General features: G+C 36.4%; 3 protein-coding genes across 3 annotated transcripts; 2 read left to right on the forward strand and 1 right to left on the reverse strand.

Annotated features, from left to right (window-relative positions):
* Positions 1-4,609: 4,609 nt before the first annotated feature.
* On the reverse strand, positions 4,610-6,585 carry LOC129944968 (uncharacterized). The gene is made up of 2 exons (XM_056054629.1): positions 5,998-6,585; positions 4,610-5,083 (listed from the first exon to the last, which is right to left on the reverse strand). The coding sequence occupies exons 1-2, from the start codon at positions 6,370-6,372 to the stop codon at positions 4,610-4,612; spliced, it is 849 nt and encodes a 282-aa protein (XP_055910604.1). The 5' UTR covers positions 6,373-6,585.
* A 30-nt stretch (positions 6,586-6,615) lies between these two features.
* On the forward strand, positions 6,616-9,088 carry LOC129945576 (DNA repair protein XRCC1). The gene is made up of 6 exons (XM_056055402.1): positions 6,616-6,782; positions 6,841-7,038; positions 7,100-7,460; positions 7,525-8,087; positions 8,154-8,242; positions 8,300-9,088. The coding sequence occupies exons 1-6, from the start codon at positions 6,732-6,734 to the stop codon at positions 9,006-9,008; spliced, it is 1,971 nt and encodes a 656-aa protein (XP_055911377.1). The 5' UTR covers positions 6,616-6,731; the 3' UTR covers positions 9,009-9,088.
* An 8,059-nt stretch (positions 9,089-17,147) lies between these two features.
* On the forward strand, positions 17,148-18,691 carry LOC129945578 (protein FAM177B). Its single transcript, XM_056055404.1, has 2 exons — positions 17,148-17,522; positions 18,306-18,691. The coding sequence occupies exons 1-2, from the start codon at positions 17,340-17,342 to the stop codon at positions 18,558-18,560; spliced, it is 438 nt and encodes a 145-aa protein (XP_055911379.1). The 5' UTR covers positions 17,148-17,339; the 3' UTR covers positions 18,561-18,691.
* The last annotated feature ends 1,350 nt before the right edge of the window (positions 18,692-20,041 follow it).

The raw sequence follows: 20,041 nt of genomic DNA on the forward strand, positions 1-20,041 counted from the left end.
AAAAAGTTAAATTAGTTGTGTTAAGTATTAAAATGAATGAAATGAATTGTGTACAACTATTCACTGAAGTTATTTCATTTTATTTATAAAGGGTGGTTAAATTTAAGGACCGATGTTGGTTTTAAATAAACTACAAAATTATTTAGAAAATTATTGCGATTTCTTTTTATGGTTATGTATGAAACAAAATATTGGCCAAATGCCCGCCGCAACTAAGGCGGTGCACCTCCATCCGATGGTCAAAATTTTTCGATGACGCTGAAGTAGAAGTATAATTTGGGTCCTATCCCGTTCATGTTTGGAATTATCTCATCTTTTAGGTGTTGAATTGTTGCTGGCTTATCGACGTATACCTTTTATTTCAAATAACACTTAAGAAAGAAGACCAATGGTGTCTAATTACATGATCTTGGCGGGAAATTGACAACGATAAAAACGCAAAAGAGCCATGGTTTCGTAAGTTGTGCCACACCGTCCTGTTGAAACCACATATCGTTCACATATGTTTCCAACCTTCGAATGTGCAATCTTTCAAAAAATGACAGTGCTATCTATAAAAAAAGAACGATAAATACTTCAACAATAAATTGAAATTCCCTACAAAAATAGTGAACACTCGGCTGGTAATAGTCTGGTGGCAATACTTGACCGGTTGGAAAGTGCAAGTGATGGTAGAATCTTAGCCGTTTGCTTTGCACAAGGAAAACTGCGAATATTGCTGATGCACATAGTAGGATTAATGAAAGCCATGTTTTATAAAGTCCTCGTGGATCTTTGGAATTCGGCGTTCCAAAAACGACATATTCTTTATACATAAAATACCTAGTTTTAAAGAGTTTTAATATTTAAAAGAACACAAGCCAGTTGGTCATCTGCAACGTCGTATCTTCGGTGATTGGGTCCTTGAAATGCATCGAAGTGACCCTTATTTGCATCGAAAAATCATCTTCAATAAAGAGAGACGTTTTAATTTCAGAAGAAAAGCTGTTAAGCTGAATTGTCAAAAATTATTATTAAAAAGTTTCTCTACCCTTAAAGTCACATTGTCTAGTCAAAAAGTTATATTCTCCCTCACTTTCAGGTTTTGACATATTTATCTGCATTTCTCTACTTTTCTGCATTATGAGATAGAGATACATGTAATCCCAGTGGAAAGTTGTTGGGGGCAGCAAACGAGAGATGGGGGAACAGGTTTTTCCACTAAGGCACCTTTCCTTATCCAGCTGGCAGCGGAGGAATTCCCAATATGGAATCAACGGTGGCGTCTACAGTACCAGTAAGGTTGAACTACTTAGTGAACACCTTATAGGGCTTCTTAGACTTATTCGGAGCCCAGGCCTATAAGGAGCGGTTTTATCCGGCTCCCCATCCTTGGAGTTATACTTAGGATCTGGCCCTCCAGGTTGGGGGTTGTACCGTCGGGTTGACTTCCTTGCCAAGTAAAAGCTTCATAGTTGCGAAGCAACAACAAGCCTCGAATACGGACGGATTTACTGTTGACAACCAACGCAAACGAACTTCGGATATCCCTTAACAGACCACTTGCGGTCGAAGAATTAGCTGAGGCCCTAGACCGCTATAAAGCAGACATAACCGCCATCCAGGAAATACGATGGGATGGGCCGGGCTACCACAAATGTGACTGCTACCACGAAAACCAACAGCGCTTATTTGGATGCGACTTCGTCATTGGAGCCAGACTTAGGCAAGAAGTCTTGAGCTATAGGTGCATCAATGAGCACCTCATGACCATACGCATCAAGGCTAAATTCGGCAACATTAGACTGATATGCGCGCACGCCCCCACAGAAGAAAAAGACGACAACACCAAAGACATGTTCTTAGAGCTCCTATAGACAAAACATATGAGCAGTGTCCTAGCTACGACATTAAAATAGTCCTGGGGCGATTTTATTGCCAAACTAGGAAGGGTGGACATCTTTGGTGGAATAATCGGGAAGTACAGCCTGCACGACAATACTTCCGACAACGGATTCAGGCTCATAGATTTTGTTGCGGGGCGAAACGTCATGGTAGCCATCAGTAATCGTTTTCCACACCTTAACATCCACAAAGGAACTTGGACTTCTCCAGATCAATCTACCGTTAACAAGATTGACCATATTGCGATCGTAGCCAGACACGCTTCCAGCATCATGAATGTACGAACTTTCCGAGGAGCTAACATCGACTCGGACCACTACCTCGTTGTAGCCAAGGTAGCACTTCGGATTTCCAGACCCAAGGCAAAACAGGGAGGACCTGTGAGAAGGTACAATCGCCAGAGATCGCCAAATCGTTTTCCGACCGAGTTACAAGTAACCTCTCTCGAAGTTCTCTGCCGCCAACACAATGTATGGAAAACCAGTAGCAACATTGCCAAGATGCAATCAGAGAAGCCGCCTCTGATGTGCTGGGTTTCAAACAGGCACCAACAAGGAACTCCGGGTTTGATGAGGAATGTCGACAGGCAAATGCAAAAAAGGACGAGAGCTGCTCATGAGCTCTATGAGCAGAAGAGGCGAGAGAAACGCCGACTTCTCAGAAGGAAAAGAGAGAGCATGACAAACTTGCGGTCGAAGATGTTGAGAGGTTTAAAAGCAGGAATGAAGTTCGAAAGTTTTATGAACAGGTGAAACGAAATTCACAGGTACCTACATAAACCTAGAACCGAAAGTTGCAAAGACGAAAGTGGAAACATCATAATGGAACCGCAGTCAATGCTGAGGATATGGAAGGACCACTTCTAAAGACTGTATAACGGCGACGACGAACTGAATTCCCCTGTCAGGCAGGATGATCCATTCAACATAGACGTCGAAATCCAACAACCTCGTCCTCCCGACTTAGACGAAGTAAAGATTGCCATATCTAAACTGAAGTCTAATAAAGCCGCTGGAGCGGATGGCTTGAATGCCGAGCTCTTTAAAGCCGCTGGAGCTAAGTTGGTTAGGACCTTGGGTCGTTTCGAGAGAAAAGTTCTTCGTGTGATCTACGGTCCCGTATGCACAGAAGGGAGGAGAAGATGGTACGACTAGCTGTACGAGTTGTATAGCGACGTAGACTTAGCCAGAAGGGTAAAAGTCCAACGAGTAAGATGGCTGATTCACGTAGAGCGCATGGAAACTAATACTCCGGCCCGGAAAGTCTTCGAGTCCACACCCACATGACAGCGCAGTAGAGGAAGACCGCGGATTAGGTGGCGTGCACAAGTGGAAGTGGAAGTGGAAGGTGACCTCACCCAATTTGGAGCGTAAAACTGGAGACATCTAGCTAGGGACCGAGCTAGATGGAGAAGTTTGTTGGGTGAGGCCCTAGTTCACACAGGACTGTAGCGCCACCTTAAGTAAGTAAATAAGTAAGAAACAAATATGGTCTATGTCACAATACAGCCGCACGTATCCAAATTATTCATTGGAAATTTTTATAAACTACTATAAACAAGAAATCAATTAATTTATTAAAAGAAGCTCATTATAACCAACGGCAATGTTTTATTAAGAAAAAAGTGTCTTGACATTGTGCAGAGAGTAAAACATACCCATCGATAACAGAATCCCAACAAAAAGGTTACATTAAAATTAAAAGTAAAACTTTGACATTTGTAACGACTCAACTTTCCATTAGTTAATATAATAGTGTTAATAAAACATTAAACTGGCAGGGTAATAATTGCGCAAAAAGTCATTGTCCATAAGCAACAGACATTTAAGTTGATTAAACATTTGTGTTAAAGTTCTTGTGATGATTAATTTGGCCAAACTGTGAAAGATAAATGCCAATAATAATATTTGCTTTCTTGTAAAATATGGGTTAATATATTGGTATAAGAACATTGACTCGTTCTATGCACATCTAAATGTTCATTTACATCTGCCAACAATTTAACCACTAAAAGTGGCCACAGACGACGAACTTGCTCGCTCAACATGCTCGCCTGCGTTCCTCCACAGACGGCGAACATTGTTCGCGAACATTCATTTCGTGTTGAATCTCCGAAGAGGAAACATCATGTGTGATAAAAAAGCGCAAGTCGTTGCCCTAATGATAATTTACCTTTGCGAAAGGAAAAAAAAATCAAACAAAAAAAGAGAGTGGATGAAGGACTGGCTTTATAAACGGAATATTCGATCGCATGTAAATTTATTAAGAGAGTTGGAGATAAAATCGCCAGAAGTTTTTAAAAATTTTTTGAGGATGGATTCCACAACCTATGCAGAACTCCTTTCTAAAATAACGCCGTCTGTACAGAAAAAAAACACAACCATGAGAGATGCAATCACGCCAAATGAAAGATTGTCTGCAACATTGCGATTCCTTGCTTCTGGACAAAGTTATGAAGATTTAAAATTTTTAACAAATATTTCTCCGCAAAGCCTGGGAGTTATAATAATAGAGACGTGTGAAGCAATTATTTCAGCATTAAAACCATTTATTAAGGTAAGTATTACATATGAGTTTCTTAATTATTAATTACTTATTGAGTATTACAAAATATTATTTCATACATATATTTGTTTTACATCTATATATATATCTAATTATTGAACGATCAAGAATATCAGAATTATAATTGAAACATATACATGTGTACATACATACATATGTTTTAATCATAATCCTGATATTCTGGATCGTTCAATAGTTTTTGTATTGGCGACTGAATTATTTCGTTTGAAATTATGTGAATATTTGATTCTCCGGGCTGGGGATAATGAAACGGTGCTGGGGATAATGGAGAACGTGGTCCTGAGTACTGAGTACTTGTTGTTATTGGGGAATGGGAGTTGGAATGGCTATAATGGATGCTGGGATGCATGTAATGAGGAAGTGATTGCCTTTCTAGGCTAACAAAACTTCTGGAACTTAAATTTCCAAGTTGTCCTTGAAGAATGGCATCATCGATCAATCGTTTGGCAAACAATTTTTGCCGCTCGTCCATTTTACGAAATCCTACAGCCCATGACTCACTATAGATGGTAGCTTCATCTTTTTCCTGGCTAGTTTTGGGCTGTTCCAGAAAGGAAACAGCCTTCTCCAAAAAATAGTTCTCCATCTTTTTCGGTTTTTTTGCTTTCGGTTCCTAAAACAATAAAAAAATATGATAATTAATTTAAAAGTAGAAAAATCAAATAAAATTTATTATTTTCAGATGCCAAATACTGCACAGGAGTGGAAAGCAGTTGCTGCCGACTTTGAAAAGAAATGGAATTTCAACCACTGCATTGGCGCTATCGATGGGAAGCACGTCAATATAGTTAAACCAGCTAATTCCGGCTCTTACTATTTTAACTACAAGAAACAGTTTAGCATAGTGATTATGGCACTAGTGAACGCAAACTATGAATTTCTAGGAATAGAGGCAGGCATCAACGGACGCGCCTCTGATTCTGGTATATTTGCTCAGTCACAATTGAAGTACAATTATGATGAAGGCCTTCTGAATCTGCCACAACCAGAAAAGCTACCATCATCTGATGACATACTTCCTTATGTTATAGTTGGAGACGATGCTTTTCCTCTTTTGGAAAACCTGATGAAACCATACAGCCGCCATAATCTAACAAAGGAGGAATTAACTTTCAACTATAGATTATCAAGAGCTCGCCGAATAGTAGAAAATGCATTCGGAATTTTGGCTAATCGGTTCAGAGTTTTACATACAACTATAAACTTAGCTCCTCATAAGGCAACTATAATTACACTTACGTGCTGTTATTTGCATAATTATTTAATGAAAAGAAATAGGGCATCATACTTGAGAAATATTGAAAATGATGAAACTAATTTCTCGAAAGATGCACAACAAGCAAATTTAACTGGTTTACAGCCCATAAATAGTGGCAATACATCAGTAAATGCAGCTACAATACGTAATAAATTTTGTACTTATTTTAACACTACCGGCAGTGTATCTTGGCAAAATAGTCAAATTTAACACATGTATTTAAATATGTTGAAAAAAAATAAAGAAAATATAAACAAAATATACTTTACCGTTTCTGTGTCATTTTCCATGTCGAACGTATTAATTCCTTCCAGTTGGATTTCCTGGTCTCGCAGAAAATCCATTTGGTTGAAATACCAAAGGGTTGGCACATACAGGTCATCAGCACCTGCACCAGATTTTTCAAATTTCTTGACTTTGGCAAGTTCTCGCCTATATGATGCACGCAAAGATTTATATTTTTTTTTCACACTGTCAATTGTCGCACTTTGGTCTATTTCTTTATATTTTTTTAGTAAATTGTTCCAAGATTTATTTTTTTCAATTTTATTTTTATAATTGTCACACACACAATTCCAAATCGCATCTTCACCGCGCAAAATTTGAATAAATTCATCAATGAAATCACGGCTTACTGTCGCCATTGTTTTTCTTCCGCGATGTGCACTCCACGAAAATCTGAATTAAAATGAAGTTTTGCTCGCGAACATCGCCACAGACGACGAACATTGAAACCGGCGAACACGATGAAATCGAAATTTTTCGGCAACAGCGTGCCGCTCGCGAACAACCCCACAGACGACGAATTTAGCGCGAGCACGAACGTGTTGCGCGAGCAAGTTCGTCGTCTGTGGCCACTTTAATCTACTACAATTCAAATTTGAAGTTTCAAATTGCTCAAAGGAAAAAACAATAACAAACATTTCCAAGAATTTCCAAATTTCGCCATAAATTAAAATTATTTTGCTAACTTCATTCAATATTTGTATTTAAAAAATAAGTCATGCCAATTGCAGTTTTAAAAACTATTCGCGAGGTCAGCAGTGAAGATAAGGTAATGAAATTTGTTGAGCTTTTGTGTCTCATTGCATCGTTTGTTGTGTTCGTTGCAGATTCATTCAGCTTCAAATCTGCTGCGGCATGAAGCGTCAAAAAAATGGAAGACTGGAGAACCAGGAGAAAAAACCTCCTACGTTATCATAGAAATGGAATCAGAGTATGTTATCAAAGGAATCGACATTGGCAATGAGTCTTCGGCATTCGTCGAGGTCCTTGTTGGTGGTGCAACATGTGCGCGGGAAAAGTTTAAGGTACAACAATCAGAACTGTGAGCCAATGAATTCACCCAAAACGATGTAAATATGTTTTTAGGAAATCCTGATAACGTGTTCCTTCATGACACCAATTGAAAGTAAAATGTGTTCGATGCCAAATCGAGTGCGATGCTTTGGTCGTGAGGCACTCGTTGAAGAAATAGCTTCGCAGAAATGGAAACTTCTGAAGATAGTCTGCTCCCAACCTTTCAACAAGGACATAAACTATGGACTTTCTTTTATTAAAGTTCACGTCGAGGAACCTCTAAAGGAAAAAACTGACAATAAAACAAATACGTCGTTGTTCAATCGTCCTTTCGGTAGTTTTAGCCTACGAGAGGACTCCCCAGATTCCGAGTCCGAAAGTACAACAGCTTTGTTCAATCGATGGAAGGTATCAAAAAACAAACAATTAAACAGTAAGTCAATAAATTATAACTCATTCTTCATTAAACAAATGGATTTTGTTTCAAAAACCTTAAGGTATTTCTTCTGTTCCTCGAATTCCTAGTCCAGCAGCACTCAAGAAAACCAACCAAAGTCCAATTGTAAGAAAAACCACCAGTGTTGCGACTCCATCGTCAAAAAGAGATCCTCCCGCGGAGTCTCCTGTCATTATTGACCGAAATAGAAATTCTCTCCTTTTCACAGACGAGGATGAGGAAGAATCAGTTCAAGAAAAACGAAAGAAAAAATTAGAAAAACTCGAAAGAGCAATTGCCGCTGATCAGGAACGTGTTACAAAGGAAACTGAAAAAGCCAAGAAATCCAAGAATCTCAATAGTTCAAAAACCGAAACGAAGCGTGAAGATAAACCGAAAAAGTCTGAAGCTAATACCTCGTACTCCGAAAAGGAAAAATCAAGTAGAAGTCCAAAATCAGCCAAGAAACAAAATAGTCCCTCAACTTCGACAGGACAGAGACGACCATCGTCGTCACCGTGCGTCAGTGACAAGGCGAAAAAACCGAAGTTGGACAAGCCTGTTCAGTATAAGCCATTCAACCAGCTACTCAATGGAGTTGTCTTGGTCATAAGTGGTATTCAGGTATGTTTCAAGTGAGAGGCTATATTGTCCCTTAGCTGGACCTTGTTTTTTTTTTTTTTCTTACAGAATCCTGACCGTGCAGACTTAAGGAACAAAGCACTGGCTCTTGGAGCTAAGTACAAAGGTGATTGGGATTCGAGTTCCACCCATTTGATGTAAGTCTGTAGCTATGTTCCCATTGATAGCTTTTGAATATTTTAACTGCTTTCCAGTTGTGCCTTTAAAAACACTCCAAAGTACAACCAAGTCAAAGGGGTGGGGAAAATAGTGACCCGAAGCTGGATCGAAGATTGTTATAGTAAAAAAAGAAAGATACCTTGGCGTCGTTATGCGCTAGATAGCGATGAAATATTGAAAGCGGAAAGTGATGATGAAATCCTAGACGAATCATTAAAGCCTCATGAACCAGGTGAATCAGACGAGAAGCGAAAAAATTCCAATGATAGTGACGATGAAGTACTGACAATATATGACGAAATGGATACCAACAACTCACAGTGTATATCATCTGGCAGTGACACAGAAGATGAGATTCAAAAAGTTCTTGCCAAAAAGTCTCCACAGAAAAAACCTACCCAAACGAACAGTTCTGATGTTTTTGAACTAAGCACCGAAGAGGAGGATTATGTTGCCAAGAGAAAACTTACTCAAACTTCTCGCGATAAGACAAAGTTTTTTGACAAAATGAAATTTTTCATAAGCGATCAATTGAGTGCGACGATTAAAATAAAAATAGAACAATATATTGAAACATTTGACGGTATATTGACTTCATCGATAGAGGTCGCTGATTATTTGATAGCAAACAATCCCATTGCGGATGTTGGAGAGTTTAAAGGTCAAACAGTGACGCCTCTTTGGATATTAGAATGCTACGATTTAGAATGCCTGATACCAACAAAACGTTATTTGGTTAAATGATAATTATTGCTAAAAATTGGTTTTGTTTTTATGTTGATGAGAAAAATGCTAAGTTAAATACAATAATTATTTTATATGCACACATTGAGTTGTTTATTATATTTCACCTTTGAGGCAAACTTTGTGCATCGATAGCGTTATAGTCAAAGGCCTTAAGGATATCTTAATTGACAGAAGTATAATCCGTTATTGAACCTTTTTAATAATGTTCTCGCTCTCATGTGGTTTTTAGCACACGTTTTATAAAAAAGCCAAAGTGCGAGAATTAGAAAAGAGGAGAAGGATTAAATCGAAGTTTTGGTGGTCATTGGTGTAATAAAGCACTCCACATCCACAAAGTATGGCTAAAGAACAAATCTCTCTACTTGTCTCTCTACTACCGAAGTTGGGCTCGAGGGACTGAATAGTATGCTTTAATGCGTGAACAATATAGCTGGATGATGTTCAAATGGTAGACATGTGCATTCAAGGGAACACAAGCGAAAACAGGTTTTGACAAAACAGACCTCTGTCTATCAACTCCTACTCTCACCTCCCCGTGGTGAACATCGGGTGCCTAGTACCTCAACTGGACATTGGGTTCCAACCCCAGTAGAAAGTTGTTGGGGGCAGCAAACGAGAGAGGGGGGGAGAGGTGTTTCCACTACTTAGTGAAAACCTTATAGGGCTTCTTCGAATTATTCGGAGCCCAGGTTTTATCCAAATCCCCATCCTTGGAGTTATACTAAGGATCAGGACCTCTAGGTTGTGGGTTGTGCCGTCGGGGTGACTTCCTGACCACGTAAAAGCTTTCATAGTTACGAAGCACTAACAAGCCCCGGATACGGACGGATTTACTGTTGACAACCAACGCAAACGAATTAAGGACAACGAACTTCGGATATGCACGTGGAATGTTAGGTCCCTTAACAGAAGAGAAAGACGACAACATCAAAGACATGTTCTTCGAGCTCCTAGACAAAGCATATGAGCAGTGTCTTGGCTACTATATTTAAATAGTCCTCAGCGATTTTAATGCCAAGCTAGGAAGGGAAGACAACCTTGGTGGAATAATCGGGAAGAACTACAGTCAACCAGATTGACCATATTGCGATCGAAACCAGACACGCTTCCAGCATCATGTATGTACGAACTTTCCGAGGAGCCACCAACAAGGAACTCCTGGTTTGACGAGGAATGTCGGCAGGCAAATGCAGGCAAATGCAGCCAAACAACAGGCACGCAAAGCGGCGCTGCATAAAAGCACTAGAGAAGAAAAAAGAGAGGGTATGAGAAGCATGCGGTCGAAGGTGTTGAGAGGTTTAAAAGCAGGAATGAAGTTCGAAAGTTTTATGAACAGGTGAAACGAAATTCAAAGGTACATAAACCTAGAACCGAAGACTGCAAAGTCGAAAGTGGAAACATCATAGTGGAACCACAATCAATGCTGAGGATATGGAAGAACCACTTTTGCAGACTGTACAACGGCGACGACGAACTGAATTTCACTGTCAGGCAGGATGATCCATTCAACATAGACGACGAAAGCCAACAATCCCGTCCTCCCGACTTAGACGAATTAAAGATTGCCATATCTAAGCTGAAGTCTAATAAAGCCGCTGGAGCGGATGGCTTAATGCCGAGCTCTTCAAAGCAGCTGGAGATATGTTTGTTAGGAGCATGCACCAACTAATCTGTAAGATATGGTCCGATGAATGGAACCACAGTATTGTTTGCCCGATCCTGAAAAAAGGAGACCCTCTAAACTGCAACAACTATAGAGGAGTCAGTCTACTTAACATCGCCTATAAAATCTTCTTTGCCGTAATATGTGAACGTCTAAAGCCCATCGTCAACAACCTGGTAAGTCCTTATCAGAGTGGTTTTAGACCAGGAAAGTTCGCAGTTGATCAAATATTCACACAGATCCTGGAAAAAACCCAAGACTACCAAATCGACACCCACCATCTTTTCATCGATTCTAGGCCGCATATGACAGCATCTACAGGGACGACCTGTATAGAGCCATGTCTAGTTTTGGCATCCCTGCCAAACTCGTCCGTTTGTGCAGGATGGCCATGGAGAGTTCACGCTGCTCCATTAAGGTTGGAAACAACTTAACAGAACCTTTTGATGTCAAAAAAGGTTTTAGACAAGGTGATGCGCTGCCATGCGATTTTTTTTAACATCGTGCTTGAAAGAATTGTGCAGAGCTCACACGTCAACACAAGATGCACTATCTTTCAAAAGTCTGTCCAATTACTAGCATACGCTGATGACATTAACATAATCGGAAGAAATCAGGGTGATTTCAAGGGGGCTTTTGTGAGTATTGAGGCAGAGGCGGCAAAAATGGGTTTAACGGTTAATGAGCGCAAAACAAAGTACATGCTGTCGTTAAGAAAGGACATACAACACCGACGTCTTGGTCAAAACTTCACCATCGACAGACGCAACTTTGAGGTAGTCAAGGACTTCGTCTACCTAGGCTCCGCTGTAAACGCTGAAAACAACACCAGCGCTGAGATCAAACGCAGAATTACTATTGCTAACCCCTGTTTCTTTGGACTTAGAAAGCAATTGAGTGGTAAAGTCCTCTTTTGAGGGATTAAAGTGTTGCTATATAAGAAACTTATCATCCCAGTCCTGCTGCTGCTATACGGTGCAGAAGCATTCACTATAACAAAAGCGGATGAAAGCACTTTGGGTAGAACTACGCGTATTATCACCTAACTGATAAGCAAAATTGTTGCGCCCGAAAGAAAAAAAGTTATACCAAATTTATTTATAACCTTGAAGACTATAAAATGTTAAAAATTTGTTTAACATTTTGTGTTATCAGATACACCTTACGAGTATTTTACCATCACCAAAGATAAACTAAATTATCTCTGTTTTTTGGTTGAAACATCAAAAAGCTTTTTTGTTTTGCAACAGAGCCTAAAAAAAATAACTAAACAAAAATATAATTGTCCAATAATGCTAACAAATGGAAGTTTATTTAATTAAATTTTAAATTGCCTGTATAGAGGATCAACATAATACGGAATCGGTAAAAAGTAGTTTTCAATGGTTTTTAATAAAAAAAAGTCCTCGAAAGTCTTTATTTGGGTTTTGTGAGTGTGAAGAAAAGCAAACTACAAGTAGTATTTATTTTTAATCTAAAGACAAGTTTGTTCCATAATTCCTAATTTGTAATACAAATTAGCTTTGTTTAGAGTATTTCTTTATTTATGTTTGTTGATGTGTTGATTTTCTTGAATGCATAAATTACATATTATATTTTATAAAGAGGGTCTTGCTTAACGGTATTAAATCAAAACGGACTCCCAATCAGTGACAAATTTTGAACATTCTAAAATAAAAACTGCAATAGAAAATATAAAATAATCTTAAAACCGAAAGTATTGCCTCTATAATAAATTTAGAATAAAATACGAAAGCTAAAGATAGGGTTTTCCATGGGTAAATTAAGAGTAATTTCGTGCGGTTAAGTTCTCCAATTTCCAGCTTAAAATTTTTAACTAGGTCCAATATCTTTCTTGTGTCTGTATCAGTGGAAAGTTGTATTAGTTTTAGTGCAAAAAGGGGTAAATCTAAGAACCAGATCTGCAAATTTGATCTTAAATCAAAAATAAGCAATTTATTTTACCAATGGAATGTAAAAGAACAGAGAAAACTGTGGTTTGACAAATATGGATCATGAATAAATTGACTTATTTTACCTATGGAAAATCCCATTAAGAATGCCAGATCAATTGAACAATATATTTTTATTCCCAACCGTATTCGAACTAATTTATTTATAAATATATTTTTTTAAATAGACAAATTCACATTTTATGTGGTATAATACAGGTTGGGCTACATAGTGGTTCTTTTTATACATAGTGACACTAACAGCTATTTCTCGCACCACTCGTGACGGAGAATTAGTACCACATCTCTGTGGAAACTTGGAAAATGTTGGGAAAAAATAAAAAGTTCAGCAAAAGGCCAATTGTTGCCCAAATGACGTTTGTTAGTTTTGGGAAGAAGAGAGCGCCCGCGAGGGTGTTAAAAATGTCCGTTCCTGACAAATTCTGCCCATGAAATTTCTTTGGGCACAAATTGTTGGCATGACTTAAGAGCGTTGTCCTTTCGGAAATCGTTCCATACATTTTTTGGAGTTTTCTTCTCCTCTTCAAAATTTGACAGACCAACAATTTCTGTCCAAAAATCTTGGGAACAAACCTAGTATTCATTATTATTTATTAAAAAGTGCGTTTTTAAAAGAAGTTTCGGAAACCCTCTGTTGAGTTAGTCGACATCACTGATGGACATTAGACATGGCCACCGTGAGTTGTTATACAGTGCACCGAGAAGAGAATGTTGCTGTTGTAGGTGAGAGTGTGAGCTTCAATTCACGAAAACCGATTCGAAAATCAATATCAACAGTTAACATTACATGAGGAGAATTCGGTACAAAAATCTCGGGTTATTCACTGACGCAGCAATTACGATCTTTCATTGCATATCAGTACGAGCTTTAGAAAATTAGAAAACAATTTTAGGTACAAAATCGTCTTCTTATCTTAGCTGCTGCAGATACGTTGACAAATAAAATTACGCATCTGAGGCTCGGGAAACCCGAACGCTATTACCGAGAAAATTATAAATCTTCTCTCTTAATAAAGTTTTGATCTCTTTTTACTTTCGAAACATACGAACTATATGGCAAGTTTCGGTTTTAATCAAACATGACATTACGATGATAGAGAAGTCGAAAAAAGTGCCTCCCCAGGTTCCATCCGTCTGTCTGTCTACCCTCGCCCCTGTAGCCTAAACCATTGGTTGGATTGAGTTCAAAATTGGGAATTAAGGTTTTAAGCTATTCGAGTTATGTGTTTTTTTTTTTATTTTTGTTAAAGATCAAAAATATCAGCAGACAACTTGGATATTTTTTAGATAATTCGAATTATCTTAAAAACGACCGACGACGGATTTTTATTAATTTTTTTTTACAGTTTTGTTCTACACTTTGCTTCTTTGAATAAGAAAAATATATTGTTGTATTGCTCCAGAATGGTGTATTGTCATTTTGATTTGAAAATTTACACAGGAGCTCACAAACGGATTTCAATAATTTTTTGTACATAATATTATTAACTTCTCATAGGAAGTTATTGTAATGGGTCCGATTTGTCAAATTGAAAATGTTGACATTTCTCGACGTTTCAAGGTCCCTAGAGTCGAAATAAAAGATTTTTAGAAAGATGTCTGTGCGTGCGAGTGTACTTACGTTCGTACGTCCGTACATTCGCGACGTTTTTTCGTCCTCCATAGCTCAAGAACCAGAAGAGATATAATAAGGCAGAAAGATGCAGAAAGGGCTCTCAAGAAAATTGCGTGGGTGTTTTTTTTTTACCATTGCAGTTTAAAAAAAAGGTGAACATTTTGGTTAACCCTAAATATCTTACGAACCAAAAACGCTAGAGACTTGAATTAAATTATATATAATATATTGTAACGTGATATCAAAGAAGTATATTTTTTGAAAAAAATCCTTTAAACAGTTTTTTTTATAAATCAAAAAAAAAATTGTCATAAAAATCTAAAAAAACATTACTCAAAATTGGTATAAATTGAATATCGAAAACTTTAAGTTTGGGCTTCAATCTTATTTTAATTTAAGAAATATTGTTTTTAACATTTTGAAAAATGTTGAGAAAAATCGAATTGCCATTTTTTTCTACAAAAAATAAAAACCTAAAAAAAAATTAATAAAAGTTGGTAAAAATTGATTTTCGACTCAAATATCTTTTCAAAACTTTGAGATATTGGCTTTAATTTACTTTTATCTTTCAAAAAATATTGTCGTCAACATTCAGTAACATTTTGAAAAAGGTCAAATTGACAATTTTCTTACAAAAAATTAAAAACCGGAAAAAAAATTAACAAAAGTTGGTACAAAATGGTTTTCGACTCAAATATCTTTTCAAAACTATGAGATATTGGCTTTAATTTACTTTTATCTTTCAAAAAATATTGTTGTCAACATTCAGTACAATTTTGAAAAAAATCAAATTGACAGTTTTTGTACAAAAAATAAAAATTGAAAAAAATGGGAAAAAAGTTGGTAAAAAATGATTTTTGACTTAAATATCTTTTGAAAAATTTGAGATAATAGTTTCTAACTAATTTTTACTTATAAGAAATATTGTTTTCAACATTCTGAAAAATGTTGAGAAAAATCGAATTGACAGTTTTTTTACAAAAAAATAAAAACCTAAAAAAAATGTATAAAAGTTGGTAAAAATTGATTTTCGACTCAAATATCTTTTTTTTTTTCAAAAATTTGAAATATTGGCTTTAAACTTATTTTATTTAACAGAAAATATTGTTTTCGATATTCAGTATTTTTATATAAAAATCCAACAGTCCGTTTTTCATAAAAAATAAAGTCTACAAAAAATAGTACGCAAATTTGGTAAAAATTGATACGAGTACATATCGACAAACTTTTAAGCAAGATAAATCGACAGACGGGATGGGAAGTTATCAGTGTCATCCCAGCCTCTTTTTTAATAATATTTGATGTTCAAAAATGTTTACATTTTTGTTTTGGATTTTAAAAAAATTGTATGCGTTTCTATTTTTTCAAAATTCGATGTCTCAAAAACGGGACACATTTTTTGAACGAAAAACTTAATAATAATTGTGATGGCCATTCCATAACATTGAATTTGTTTTGTTGTAAGTATTTTGTAGCCAATTTTGAGGGATGCTTCGGGTTAATATCCTCCATGAAATCCAATTTGATTAGAACCACCTCTTCAGTTAATATTAGCATAACTGAATTTAAGAAGTGGACATAATCCACATCGTACATCTCATCTTTGATCCAAAATATTGGACCTACAACAAATGCTGAAAATACCCTCAAATCATTATATTCCCATCACCGTGGTTTACTATCTTCTTTGTGTATTTTGAGTTAAACTTCTTGTGTCTTCGCCTTCTAACATAAATTTTTCCATCGAAAGTATACAAATTGATCTTCGTTTCATCCAAACACAAAACGTTTTTTCAATAAGAACGGTGTAAATGTTTGTTTGCAAAAGGGAAGTCTTTGAATAATGTTTTGCTTGGTTAAAGAATGCCACTTTTCGTGAACTTCTACCAGAAAGACTTGCTTCTATAAGTTGGTTTCTTTTTATTCAAGCTGTCACTGATCTGTTTAATTCATTTTTGAGTTCAATAGTGCATCAAAGCGCGAAAAAGTTTATCTTTTTCTTCATCTTGCTCCTTCTTTAGGCGTGAATGTAAAGTTTAAAATATTTTTTTCTTCGAACAGTTTAAAGTTTTTGTAATTTCAACCATCGTTCTTCCAGATTGAATGTAATCCACAACCCATATATTTATTAAAATTGTAGATGACTTTTAAAAATTTAGTTTAGTATCGAATATCAAACATCTGACAATGACAAACTTATAAACAAACTCAAAACGCCTATTTTCCTACAAAAAAATGGATCCTTAGGTTAGAATATCAGTTAAAGTAGGTTGTTTCTATTATTTTTTTTTCAAGACGAAATCATCATTGGCCTCGAACTTTTTACCGTATTAACATAAAGTTGTGTCCACAAAACAATTTTGCGAACGGCAAAAGGCTTACAAATATTGTGTATCGAAAATAATGAAGACACTTGTTTCTATTATTTTGTCCAACACTTTAAGTTCATTAGGTTAACAAATTCTTGATTCTTATTCGGAATTGACAGACATTTTCAACGAAAATGTCAAAAAATTCCAATGCTTTAAAAGTTGTCAATAATTAAAACATTAAAACCAATGATACCTATAATTTCCTAAAAATGGAATAAACTTTTTGGTGGGCTGAGATTTTACTTGAGAGATAGATGAGAGCCTCGAATTTTGTACCTAACCGTCATTTCTATCTCTAGGGCGACTTTTATTATACCCTTAAGTGCAGTGATAGGTTACCTAATCTACTTACATAATTTATTTTAAGTGTTTATAATTGAAGACTTAAAAATAGTAACATTACTAGACAAAAATAAATTATATCATAATTACTTTTAAACACTACTGTAGTTGGCCATCGGTGACGATTGACTAATAGCCGTATCGTCGTAAGTCGCAACACATTTTTATTTCATGTCGACATTCATTTTCCTTTAAAGAACATTGCTATCGACCAGTTAGACTTTTAACAAGTTTAGTAGAAAATAGTAATTCAAGTCGTAACAAAGTGATAGCAGATAGCAGCACATTGTGCAACTCAGTTTATATTATTTTTATATTTATTATTTAAAAGTTAAATTTGTAAATTTAAAGCGTATTACCTTCATGGAAACCGATGGAATAGAATTGAGCAGCAGAAGGAATGGAGAAGGTAACACAACTGCTGTGGTTAACTTGCAGGCGCCCAAAAAGTTATTATACTTCAGCGATGGGGTCATGGAAGAATATTCTGATAGCGAAGACGAATGTGATGCAGCAGGAAAGAACACTGAAGAGTGTGTAAATGTGGTAAGTGCAAGAATTACCAAAGTTCTGTTATTAAAACAATAAAAAAAGTCGAGAAAAAACAAAGAAAAAGAACAAAGCTCGGGCGGGACAACAGTGACATTAGTTTTTGTTTACTAAAATTATTAGTCATTCATATCATAATCATAAAATAATCAAAACAAACATAGACACCAACCCCTATCACAATCAGCTGAGAAATGACGTTTGATCTAGTACAATTTTGTTTGGATTTTCTTTAAAGCTACTGGTGGAAGAATACAGTCCCAAACGGAAGTATATTTTCAAATTGTTTGCGAAAAAATAAATTATATTTAAAATTGAAATTAAATAAAAAAATAAATTGTAAGAAGCCATTGAAAATTTTGTTTCAAGTCTTAAAAACGATTAAGAGACTCAATGTGTTTTTTTTTAATGTTTGGTGTAAAAATAAAGCTGATTAATTGTAGTTTCTTAATTACTTTCTTACTTACTGTCTTCAAGTAAATCTTTAATTTTCAATGATGAAATCGTTTGCAATGAACAGCTAATTGTTGATTGACATTTTGGAATATAATCGCTCAAATTCTTGATTCCAATTTTGAAATGCTTGATTCCTATCAGGTTAGTTATAAAACCGACGATGTGTTCCAAAAATTTCAATAATTGGTTTCAAACTACTTTTGAATACTTTAAGTTCCCATGTTGGTAACGTTGAGGCTTAATTTTGTAAATATCTTATGAAACGAGTACATAAAACTTTTTTTTAATTAATAAAAAATACTTAAAATAATGTTTACTTTACAGAAAGATTTAGAATGGGCTCCGTATATGCGTTTTAAAGCAAATAAGATGGGAACTAAGGTGCTATCGGGTATAGATTATGTTGGAGGTGGGCTCGCATCGTTTTTTGGACTAACACCCTCAGAAGTTGAAATAGCGGCCGCAAAGAGAAGAGTTGCATTTGAAGATACAACAGATGAAGAACAAAGCAATAATACGTGGAATTCAACCCAGAGCAATGCGGTTATTGTATCGAAGCAACTTAAAAACACAAATTAAATGTCAACTATTGTTATTATTATTATTTATATAAAGTTGGTTTAAAAGTATTCATACATTATGTGCATATGTACACAAAATAATTATGCTATTCCTTAAATGTTAATAAAACTTACATATATAGTTTTGTATTTGCTCAATCTTTTTATTTAAAGATATTTAAAGTTGATGTTTAAATTAAACATTTGAGAGGATCCGTAGTACATGCGGCGTGATGGTTAGTGTGTGCGACTGCCTGCCCAAAGATCTTGGATTAAATTCCTTCCTGTGAGAGGGATTGACAAATCCTCCAAGAGAAATTTTTGTTAAGAAACGTGCTTTCTCAAATAAGCCGTCCCGGTGCGGATTCGGCTTTTAATTGTAAGTCTTTTCTATCCCTAATAATATTACTCGCACACAGGAATAGTTAAGAGTTAAAAGTCACTAGGTCCTAGGTCCTAAGTCAAAACGAACTGTTGCGCCACCTAATTTTCATACATATGACAAAAATTTCTTTTTAAATTATTAATCAAGACTTTTAAACATTAAAAGAATTAAAAGAAAGAGAATGATATTAAAAATAAAAATAAACGGAGTTTGTTTCGTTATACAGACAAAATTTGTTACGAAATTCGGAGGGAGTGAAAGGTGATATCAATAGACCCGATTAAATAGGAAATTTGACCGTATACGTAAATTTGCAGGACGCATAGATTAATTACTTACTTACTTAAATTGGCGCTACAGTCCTGTGTGAACTAGGGCCTCACCCAACAAACTTCTCCATCTAGCTTGGTCCCTAGCTACTTGTCTTCAGTTTCGCGCTCCAAGTTGGGTGAGGTCACCTTCCTTGTGCGCGTCACTTGATCCTCGGTCTTCCTCCACTGCGCTGTCCTGTGGGTGTGGATTCGAAGAATTTCCGGGCCGGAGCATTGGTTTCCATGCACTCTACGTGACCCACGCATCTAGGTCGTTGGACTTTTACCTTCTGGCTAAGTCTACGTAGCTGTACAGCCCGTACAGCTCGTCGTTCCATCTCCCCCTCCGATCCTCTTCGATGCATACGGGACCGTAGATCACACGAAGAACTTTTCTCTCGAAACGACCCAAGGTGCTTTCATCCGCTTTTGTCATAGTCCATGCTTCTGCACCGTATAGTAGGACGGGGATGATAAGGATCTTCTATAGCAACACTTTGGTCCCTCGAGAGAGGACTTTACCACTCAATTGCTTTCTTAGTCCAAAGAAACAGCGGTTAGCAAGAGTTATTCTGCGTTTGATCTCAGCGCTGGTGTTGTTTTCTGCGTTTACAGCGGGGCCAAGGTAGACGAAGTCCTTTTCTACCTCAAAGTTACGTCTGTCGATAGTGACGTTTTGACTAAGATGTCGGTGTTGCATGTCCTTTCTTGACGACAGCATGTACTTTGTTTTGTCTGTTGTTTGGCTGCATTTGCCTGCCGACATTTCTCATCAAACCAGGAGTTCCTTGTTGGTGGCTGTTT

Source organism: Eupeodes corollae, chromosome 2 (assembly GCF_945859685.1).
Source record: "Eupeodes corollae chromosome 2, idEupCoro1.1, whole genome shotgun sequence".
NCBI lineage: Eukaryota > Metazoa > Arthropoda > Insecta > Diptera > Syrphidae > Eupeodes > Eupeodes corollae.

What these genes read in the sequence shown, in the direction of transcription:
- LOC129944968 (XM_056054629.1), bottom strand. Translation starts at nt 6,372, where the DNA reads ATGGCGACAGTAAGCCGTGATTTCATTGATGAATTTATTCAAATTTTG. An exon ending in TGGAAAATGACACAGAAACG is followed by an intron (nt 5,084 to 5,997) that starts GTAAAGTATATT and finishes TTATTGTTTTAG; the next exon opens with GAACCGAAAGCAAAAAAACC.
- LOC129945576 (XM_056055402.1), top strand. Translation starts at nt 6,732, where the DNA reads ATGCCAATTGCAGTTTTAAAAACTATTCGCGAGGTCAGCAGTGAAGAT. An exon ending in AGGTCAGCAGTGAAGATAAG is followed by an intron (nt 6,783 to 6,840) that starts GTAATGAAATTT and finishes TGTTCGTTGCAG; the next exon opens with ATTCATTCAGCTTCAAATCT. An exon ending in AAAAAACAAACAATTAAACA is followed by an intron (nt 7,461 to 7,524) that starts GTAAGTCAATAA and finishes AAAAACCTTAAG; the next exon opens with GTATTTCTTCTGTTCCTCGA.
- LOC129945578 (XM_056055404.1), top strand. Translation starts at nt 17,340, where the DNA reads ATGGAAACCGATGGAATAGAATTGAGCAGCAGAAGGAATGGAGAAGGT. An exon ending in CTGAAGAGTGTGTAAATGTG is followed by an intron (nt 17,523 to 18,305) that starts GTAAGTGCAAGA and finishes TTTACTTTACAG; the next exon opens with AAAGATTTAGAATGGGCTCC.